Raw genomic sequence first — 10,282 nt, forward strand, 5'->3', positions numbered from 1 at the left:
ATAAGATAACTGGAATTTTCTGGTGTTGGAATGGTAGCTTGCATTTTTATTTTTTATATGATACGTGTTTCAATGTTTTTATGGAGGCATTAAAACAGACGAGATTTTCCTTTATTTTCTGCCTTTTACCAGTTCGATCACCATGCAACAAGCTTATTTCTTCATCCACCTTTCATTCGTATTACAAGTTAGTAATTGGTTCAGCACATTTGAGCACTCGGATGAGATTGAAATCCTTTTTTCTCCGTTTCTTCCTTTTTTCCACGGCGGATGAATCGCCTTCATATCGTAACGTTGACAAAGAGATTTACTACGGGTTGTGCAACGCGAGTAGAACAGCTCTATGACTTTTCCAGGTGTCAAAGCATACGCTTACATTCCAAGTAACTCATAGAATCTACATCTCATATATATTTATACTCATCTATTTCATACGTATCTTGGGTAACCCCATAAAATTTTGATTACAAGCAAAAAGCTATTTTAGGCACAGAAAAAATATTTTCATAAATTAGAAAAAATGACAGAGTTTTCTGTGAAAAAATAAAACACATTCTGTGTTAAACTGAACAAAAAATGTCAAGCACCGAGGGAGTGAAAATTGTTAATTTAACTTCAACATTTCCGTAACAATAAACACTAATAACAAACACAACAAACACCTACTAGACAAGAATAATTAATTAAAAAAGAGCAAATATATAACGTCACTATATGCAAGAAAAAACGAAGGAAATTGTCGACAAGAAAATTGCAAAACCCAATAAATCATGAGGGTTCCCCAGGGATTGGAAAGAGGGTCGTTGAGAGACCTCCTACTAGCTGGAACCCGAGGCTCTTTGGACAGCCGAATGATCCAGGCGATCAAGGAGTCACGTGCGTGGATCCAATTAAAATTTAAAGCTGTTTCAGTCATCATCAACGGGATATCTCTTCCCATGATGCATCACCGAGAGTGAAGGGAAGATGCGCTGCTCCTCTCCACCTCCCACACCCATAGCCGGTCATTCTAATACATACTGGTTAATACGTGGATATGCAGCGCTAAGGATAAACTGTAACAAAGGGTCCGGATGGTATATAAACTCGTCCGTGGATCATCTTCTCAGTTCGCTTCGCGTCTTCGCTCATAACACCAATATGAATTACCACCAGGTAGGTTATCCTCCCGGTTATAGTTACTAATCATCATTCTGGTAACGCGACGGTATAGATACCAATTTATAGATACTAATTCTGGACATGAGAATATTTGGTTAGGGTGCAGACTATTTGATTTCATAGCTCTTTCATGTTATTCATTGTTTAAAATTATGTTTCTTCTTTAAGTCATATTCTTCAGGTTTAAATTGTGAAATTATATTTTTCAGCATGAGATCTGAGATTTTCAGATGAGTTTCAAACCTGACAAAGAAGTTGTATGTTTCTTGAATTGAAAATTTAGTCTTCACACTTGGTAGGTCACTGTAGGCCTCTTTCAGGTCTCTAAGCTTCATTCAACTGAAAATTTAGGACTATCGTTACATTCTTTACAATTTTAAATTTTGGTCAAGAAATTTTAATTTCTGACTGGCAGTGAAGACTGAAAGTGAAGTTTGGTAAGTCAAGATTGGCGATTAAGCTGAATGTTCCAAGTTATACAATTCGTTATGACTAACTAACTAGTAGCAACACTAAAATTTCACTAAGAATTTAGCTAAAGAAATCTTCCAACTCTCATCTTTCATAATATAAAACAAAATACCCAAACTTCTTTCTTATCTCTTTCTCTCTCTTATATTATTTCTTATATTATTTCTTATATTATTTCTTATATTATTTATTATATTTAATTGAAACTTATATCGAATCTTACAATTGAAAGATCACAAAAAATCCAATTCCAAAAGTCGAACTATAAAGAATACAAAGGTCTGAGGTAGTTAAGTCGAACCTCCAATGAGTTGGAGCTCTGTGAAACTAGACTCAGTCAAAGTACATACATAGAATGATCTTTTCATTTTGATTTGCAATTTTCCTGAACCAGTTCAAAGTTATTACTTGTGTTCCACGTGCTTAGAGCTGGATGGAACATTCACTTCCCTAGACACGTGCATCAATAAATGTTCAAAACGAGAAGAAGACACGCTCGTCTTCGGTAATCATCCCTGATTTCAGTGGAACATTAATTTCGCCATTGGTAAATCATTGGCACGCGATATTTCAAGCTTTCCATTGAACTCGGCGTTTGCATTTTCTCAATTCTTTTTGTCGCCAGTACTAATGACGTCCAATGTCGAAATCAGGCAATAGGTTTATCGTGCATGTCGTTATTAATCCTATTCCAGAAGAGAAATAGTTTCCCCCTCTGAGCAATTGCATTATAGAATTTATATTAACATGTTCCACTTGGCACAACAAACATTAAGCAAATATTTCATCATTGGATGAATTTGAATTGACAGATATAGTAAGAATCTTCGTCACGCTCCTTGTATTTGTTTACCACGAATTGGACAGATATTTCAGTCTGGTTTCATAACTAATCCATTTTGGTTGCTCTGTTGTAGTTGTTCCTGATATTACAGTTGTGATAATTGTAAGTTGCGTAGCTTCTTGATTAAGAATATGGTTTATTGGATATGTTATTGTTACATAGATGTTGCAAAATTTAGTGATGCAAGGCTACTGCTTGTTCTGCAAGTTTCTCTCTGCGTACTTGATCATTTGCTTCATGCCTGGAGGAAGTAATTCCATAAATGATTCAAGGGAAGGTGTATCAAACTTAAGGATATATTACTGATTATAATCTCTGATTAGCTGTAGATTATCATTAAATGTAATACCGATGAAAATATTATTACTTTTTTGAGGAGATTGATATTAGCTTGGAAATCTTTGATTTGAAACATTAATTAAGAGAAATTGTTAGTCAAGGTCTTGAAGGTATTAAGAAAGATACTTTTAATGAATCTTTCCAAGAGTTACAAGATATCAATTAATGAATTCTGTCACAAAATAGTAAACAATTTCATACTAAATCAAGTAAATCCCTAAAAGTGAATTTTGAAAAATACAAGTCTACATATACCATATCACTTATCAATTTAATATTATTAGCTAATGTACAGGAAGATTCAAATGCTAACAAAGTTCAGTTATGCAGCTATTATAGGCCAGCCAATCTGTATTTTCATATCACATTTCCTATTTCAAACAATAAATATTTATTTTTTAAATAAGGGTGGAATTATTCTGTTTCAGTTAACGAAAGTGCTATTGCTGCTATCGTGTTTTGCTAGTGATGCACTTGCTGGATTGCTGCCGGGTGGTAGCGCCGGTGGAAGTGGTTACCAGTACAACAGACCCGGTGGAGCTGGATTCGGTGGTCCAGGAGGATTGTCTGGAGATTTAGGAGGAGGTTTCAGGGGGAGACCCAATGCGTTGTACGGAGCTCCAGGAGCTGGTGGAGACGCTGGTTTTGGTGGACGTCCATCTGGCACTTATGGTGCTCCTGGATTCGGTGGTGATGCAGGCTACCAAGGTGGTGGTGGTGGAGGCCAGGGTCGCGATTATGGAAGAGTATGTTCAACAATTTCTGTATTTGAACAGAATTTTATAGGATTACAATTAAAAAAGAAGCGCGATAATGTCATATTTATAGTAATCTATAATATCTAGTTTTAGAATTTGAATAGAATTTTAAAAAATAATTGATAATATTTTATTTTTGTAGCCACAACCATACAGCTTCCAGTATGAGGTATACGATCCCCCTAGTGGCAATGACTACTCTCAACGAGAGAGCAGTGACGGTAACGTGGTAACAGGGGAATATAGAGTGCTCTTACCGGACTCGAGGACACAAATCGTAAAATACATGGCTGACGATGCGAATGGATACACTGCTGATGTTCAATACGAAGGACAGGCTCGAGCAGGTGCTGGTGCTGGTGCTTATGGAGCACCTGCTTATCAAGGAGGTGCGGGAGGATTCCAGGGTGGCTATCAAGCACGTAAGTATATTTTTAATCATGTACAATACTATATATTATATTCTTCGCATTAATTTTAATAATATAGACTGTATTATAAAATATTACCTTAACATTTGAAGAAGGATCAATTTCTTGCAATTTTACAATTCCTGTATTTTAAACTGATATACAGTATGAAGTATAGTGTAGGCGCTCGGAAGCATTTAAAAGCATTTGAAGATTGAAAATTTTTAGATTACATTAAAAACATTCTGTCAGTAGATTCATTTTCAAAATGACGGAGCTTTTTTTAATATTAAAGAATATTTAAGGTTTTATTTGCATTTTCTTTGTATATATAAGAATTGGTAAAGAAGTTCCTTCTGCCCCTTATTGTAAAGATAACATACCAGTTCTATAACCCTTTTATAGATGGCGCTACTACATAATTTCATCGTTACAGCGCTGTTTAAATTACAAATCGTGTATAATTTCGTTAAAAGAACGTGTAATATTCTATTTTACAATTTTCTGTTTGAATAACGAATAAAATATGGATTTTAAGCAGCTGGAGGCGGACCTGGAGCCAGCAATCAATATCTTCCACCACGTAACAACTATCGGAAATAAATCGGCCTCAACATTCATCGCCATAGAAAAAAGAAAGAAAAACCTGACAAATTCCCGAATGCTCGGCGACAACCATCACGGACCTCCCTCGTTTTTACAGCTTTTTACTTCTTAATACCACACAATATACTTACACCACTCAGTCACATGCACATTTATATATAATCACCTCCACTGGTATTTAACGACATATATAATTATGTATCGATTAGGATAATTTAATCTCTTCTTTCTCAACGCACGTTTCGTATACGCGCGTAGTTATTATTTTTATGTATACGTTTTATACTTTGTACATGGTAATTTTTATATTATCATACATACGCTTGTACTTTCTGCTAAGCGATTGTCGAACTTATATATTTGTGTATGTATTTATACGAGCTTAATGTAATACACGAATGAAATACTCTTTCTATTTAATTTTTCTCTTTATTTATTTCTTAACGTAAAACATCACCGAATACCCCGATATTAACAGAATTAATTAGTAAAATTTAATATATTACTGGGGCCCGTTAGCCCACGATACCCCAAGAGGATGGACTAGTTTATGCCAGCACAATATGCTTACTTATTCTTTCTCTTGCCATAACCAAGGGTGACGAATGCTAGACGATTGTTTTCTTACATGCGTGCTATATCAACATATTAATTATATTTCTAAATATATTCCAGCTGAAACCATGATAACACGTGGTCTCCCTCCCCTGATCTTCTCCTAAACTCATAGTCCTTACCGTAGCATTACCGACAGTAGATAAGTGACTGTGTCTCGTCGTTCTTTTATTTCACTCATCAGTCCTTTTTTCCTGTGTAGTATCCTTCTTCTGCGAGACGCAGGAATTCTCCAGCGGCTACTGAAGATCGAATGCTTAACGTACGTTTTACCCACGACTTTAATTATTGGGACAACGAGTAGGAAAGTTTGTGATACCTACTTGATGGAAAACTTATGCCTCAAGTATAAAATGTGAATTCGCAGTTTCGCGAAATATTTTGCGACACGTAGGGTATTAAACACGTCCTAAACGCCGCCGCGACCACTTGGATTTGACCCGGCTACGAAATGGTATAGCGCTGCATATCGTGGAGGATCAGCAGATGCAGAAGGAACGAATATGATTGGAGCAGAGACGTCTAGACGTATACCGCAGGAGAACTGGTGTTGGTACAGCGGACCAGTGAACCTGCCATGAGCGCAAGTCAGAAGCTACTTCCGAAATTCAAGGAACCGTTCCGGATTTGGACCGTTTTGCCCAAATAATCACTATAATGTAGAGGATATGCGGGAAGACAGTTTTAGACAGTGCTGCTGATTGAATCAAGCCATAGCATACATGCATCAAGCAATGTACCACAATGGGTCGGAGCAATCCATTCCTTATAGGAAAGGATATGATCATGGTACTTGGTACGAATGTCCTTAGTATCAAGCATTGTAATGTTGCATGTAAACATGTAGCAAGCGTTCATAGTGACTGCTTTGGTTCCGTTATCCCTGATTCCAAAAAAATATAGTGGAGCTATTTAAGGATGTCTCAAACTACACAGGCTAACGGGCTTCGATGTTTTCGCAGCTGCGACGCTGAGGGTACTCGGTTATTCTCTATATGGTCGTTAAACATCAGGATGAAAACACCCGAGTTTGGCATTTCCAAATATATAGAACATACTGTAAACGCGATTGTTTTGAAGTCTTTCGACTAATTTCTTACATAACAGTTGAAGATATGTTAAAAAATGTATGTTCAAATAATTTCTGACAAAGAAGTTCCTACTGTTTCAACTTTCTACTACTTGTAAATCAATTGCATCTTTAAAACGTTACTTTTGCGATTGTATCATCCTAATTAGACAATATAAAAGTTCTTAGTAATTTTGCTGGTAAAACAGCATGAGGTCGCTGAGGCTGACGTCACAAATATCGCATCTGTGATAATCCCTAATTGTAGATCTTAAAAACGTATTTCAATAACAATTACTTGTGATATAGATCATTATAAAATACTAATATTCCAAGTTAATTACTATGTTCGTCGCAGGAAATCGCAGAGGGTATAAAAACCATTAATTTTTTGACAAATCGGTATTTCACACCTGAGACACAAAGTACCATTTAACGTCACGTCGATCCTGTCTATTCTCTCCTATCTCTATCTACTGAGCATTGTGAATACAGTTAATTTACGCGAGCTCAGATGTCACTAGCACCCAAATCACGAGAGATGAGCGCAAAAGAAAAGTTCATCATGGTAATTCTTATTTAAATTCCAATAAAGTAAATTCACCGAAATTCGAATAATTTAACCTCAACATCACTCTTCATTACTTCAAATCGGTTAACGATGACCATAAATAAGATATAGCGAGAGTAAGCGAGAAATGTTTGTTACATTTATCCTTTTCTCATCCTAAGAAGCTCAAGACAATATGTATAAAATAAAATCATCACCTATTTCACGAATTACGATAATGAGACCCCATTTATTTATTGCAAACATTTATATAGTTAAATAAATTAAACACTAACGGGGACCATTAATTCCAGTTTGATTAGTTGAGTGATTTTTGCAAATATAAATATGACAACTTCTAAACATAGACAGAACAGGGAATTAATAACTTTACTCATTTATACAGGCACAAAAATTTCAGCTTGGAAATGTGGAGGATCAAGGGTACAAATAATAAACTGTCGTAGCATTAAATAAACAAATTACCACAATATTAAATATACTTTTTGTTTATAAATTAACAAGTAGGGCCAATCCCAGCAGCACTGCAATGCCGGGCCGACCCGTGGCAGAGGAGGAGCGAGCCCCGCCGACTCCGCCGAATTCCAAAAATCAGACTAATATTCTGACTCCCCGATGGGGAGTGTATCAGATATTAAGCTGATAAGAACAGATACTACACTTTGATCTTAGCCATCAGGCCGAGAAGCGATAACCATTTTAGTTTTCTGTTTGTATTTAACGACTCTGCCCCTTAATCTCTCTAGTGAGAAAGTTTCATTGGAATGCACCTCCTAGCGGCGTGAATATGAACTTTCTTACTTCATTTATAGGGTATAAATATATATGTAAGTGCAAGGGGTTATATGAATAGATATTTCTACCTATTACAAACCAAACAGAAATTTGTTATATCTAAAAATTACGTAAATGCGATATTATTGTAAACTGACAATTGAAAAATCAAAAAATTTGAGAATCTGGAAATCGTAAAATTTAAGAATTTGAAAAACTGAAAACTCGAAAGTTTGAATATTTTTGATGTTACCATGATAGAATTAAATTTTAATACACGGCTAATAATAAGTTCTTAGAAATCTTAGTAGATAGCGTTAGTGTATTACTTTTAGCAGTATGTATCATATGTAGTATAATTGAAATAAAATAAATTAACATGTGAGTTTCTAAAATTGCAAGATTATCATCGTTGTTGACTAAAGTCTGCAACTTATTATAGAAATCGAAATAAAAGATATCTGGAAAAATGTAGTTTAAGAAAAAAGTTTATTAAAAATCATTGAATCTCCTAAAAAATAGACCGTAAGTAATAATAAAACTATAGATTTTTATTTATATTTTACACTATCTCGATAGTTATAATTATTGAATTGTCGAGTTCTATTAAGTATTTAGTCTAAAAGGTGACAGGAAGATCTGTTCCCGATATCGTGGAGAGGTGTACTATACAAAAGAAATAGCGTTACCGGTACTGTTTCTACATCCGACATAGCGTGTGAAACCAGTCAGGCAAAGGGACCGATGCAACAAGAGCCTGGGAGTGCCTTTTTAATGTCACGGAAGGAGTTACCTTTAAGTATCGTCCGTGTCGAATCACATGATTCGTTAGATTGGGGGAGAGTCCGATAATGGGTGAATGGTCGAAGATGTCCATTGTTTTATTCTACATATCTCCTTTTCCCTTATGCCACTTTTCCAATCACAGGTACGCTATACCATTTTTAATCATTCAAAATTGAAATGAATAACCTAGAAATCTACGTGTCTAGCTTCGAAATTTATTTATTTCTAAATATTATATTCCCCTTAGTTTGATTATTTATTTAAAGTGACAAATTATTTATTAAAAGTGATAAATAATACTAAATGGAGATTTTATCGATATTTGCATAACCTTCAAGTCAATGGTGTGAGGAAATAAATAGCAGGGGTGCAAGGGTGATCATTGCCCCCACCCCTCAAAGCTATAGTAATTTTAGTATTACTTTCACACGGGCATGGTTGTCCTTTAGTTAAGGTAATTATTACCGCGTGCATGATAAAGATGCACTTGTAGCGAAGTGACAAACGTGATTTGCTACACGGTAGAATTTACTTTTATTACTGTAAAGAGTTTTATCGTCAATCATCAATTAAGACACGATGGTTTTAAAGCTTGCTGTCTTCTTGTCTTGTAAATTTGTTTTCTTACGAAATTCAGAAGCTATTATTGTTACTATAATTCTTATTTTTCATTTGACTTTCAGATTATGCACATATGTACTACTTGATTCAAGCTTTGCCAAATCCTATTTTCACTAAAGATAAAATCTAATAATTTGAAATAATTACTCATCATAACAATCGTATTAGGCTTGTATTATGTGTTATATCCAAAAATATTGAAATGTACGGATGGTACGATAAATATTATTATTCGTGAATAGATTAGGAAAGTTAATATCAAATTAAACATTAATTTGTCTCTGTATATTATTATTATACGTATGTATATGTACATTGTTACGAACTTGACTATTGTTTCTCATGAATTTTAATTATGTGAGGTTATGTAATGATCGTTGTTATTGAATAATGGCGTTATGCAGTCGTAGTATGATTAATTAGGATACATGATTTTTAATTAAGCGCGGCAAACGACAAACGACATTCCTCTTCCGTCGTTTGAAATACAGTGAGAATCCAGTGGCAACCGTTCCGACCTAATTTCACATAATTAAATGGTTATACGGTCCGTTGAGGTTTCATTAAGCTCGTGCGGCTAATTAACAAAACGCTGACATTTTGCAGCCGCGCTATGTCATCAAATCATTCAGCATTTCCACTTTCCATTTTAATGTTTTATTACTTCATTATTTATTATTGCACTTTTACTCTCTTGTAAAAGTTTTCTAATTTTAATATTCTCAGTTTCTTAATTTTTCCAACAGTTCTTTAATTTCATAGTTTTCTTAAAAATTCCAATGCTCCTAATTTAGAAATTTCTCTTAAAGTTTCAAAATATCCGTAATTTCATAATATCCTTAATAGTTGTCCAATTATTTTCATAGGAATCCAAACGACTAAATAAAGGGGATGAATCCGATCCTGTTCGCTAACCTTCCTCGATGATGACCTTAGCCAACCGCTCATCATTCCACCAAGCACGTACTGCTCGACTGATTTGCATAAGACCAGAGTAAGTATTGAGCGAGCGCGAGGTCGAAGCAACATGTGCTTCGACAGATCGAGCTCTTGCTTTACGGCCATGATCCGGCTAATACACGTACACACCTCCTTCTATATTCTACTGTAAATTTTATTTGCATCCTAGGTACAAAGATCAAATTAGTCTTAGTTACTTTCAGGTATATATCCTGCCCCTCGCTATTTCTTCGTGAATGTTTCATCGATTCCTACCTATTGAAGGCTTCGACTGTTCCTTCAATATCCTTGACTGAT

The 10,282-nt window shown here is 35.1% G+C and overlaps 1 protein-coding gene and 1 non-coding gene across 3 annotated transcripts; one reads left to right on the forward strand and one right to left on the reverse strand.

The window, feature by feature from the left end:
• The first annotated feature begins 951 nt into the window (after window positions 1–951).
• LOC117161190 (uncharacterized) lies at window positions 952–5,004 on the forward strand. 2 transcript variants are annotated; one of them, XM_033342528.2, is made up of 4 exons: window positions 952–1,155; window positions 3,244–3,561; window positions 3,716–3,995; window positions 4,522–5,004. In XM_033342528.2, the coding sequence occupies exons 1-4, from the start codon at window positions 967–969 to the stop codon at window positions 4,584–4,586; spliced, it is 852 nt and encodes a 283-aa protein (XP_033198419.1). In that variant the 5' UTR covers window positions 952–966; the 3' UTR covers window positions 4,587–5,004. The 2 variants fall into 2 exon arrangements, with proteins under 2 accessions (XP_033198419.1, XP_033198424.1); XM_033342533.2 differs by having other exon boundaries at window positions 4,525–5,004.
• A 2,339-nt stretch (window positions 5,005–7,343) lies between these two features.
• Window positions 7,344–7,536, reverse strand: LOC117161253 (U2 spliceosomal RNA). The gene has a single exon (XR_004464987.2). It is a non-coding gene; the product is annotated as a U2 spliceosomal RNA (small nuclear RNA).
• Between the last annotated feature and the right edge of the window lie 2,746 nt (window positions 7,537–10,282).

The sequence above is a fragment of the Bombus vancouverensis genome, chromosome 16 (assembly GCF_051014615.1).
Source record: "Bombus vancouverensis nearcticus chromosome 16, iyBomVanc1_principal, whole genome shotgun sequence".
In the NCBI taxonomy this organism is placed as follows: Eukaryota; Metazoa; Arthropoda; class Insecta; order Hymenoptera; family Apidae; genus Bombus; species Bombus vancouverensis.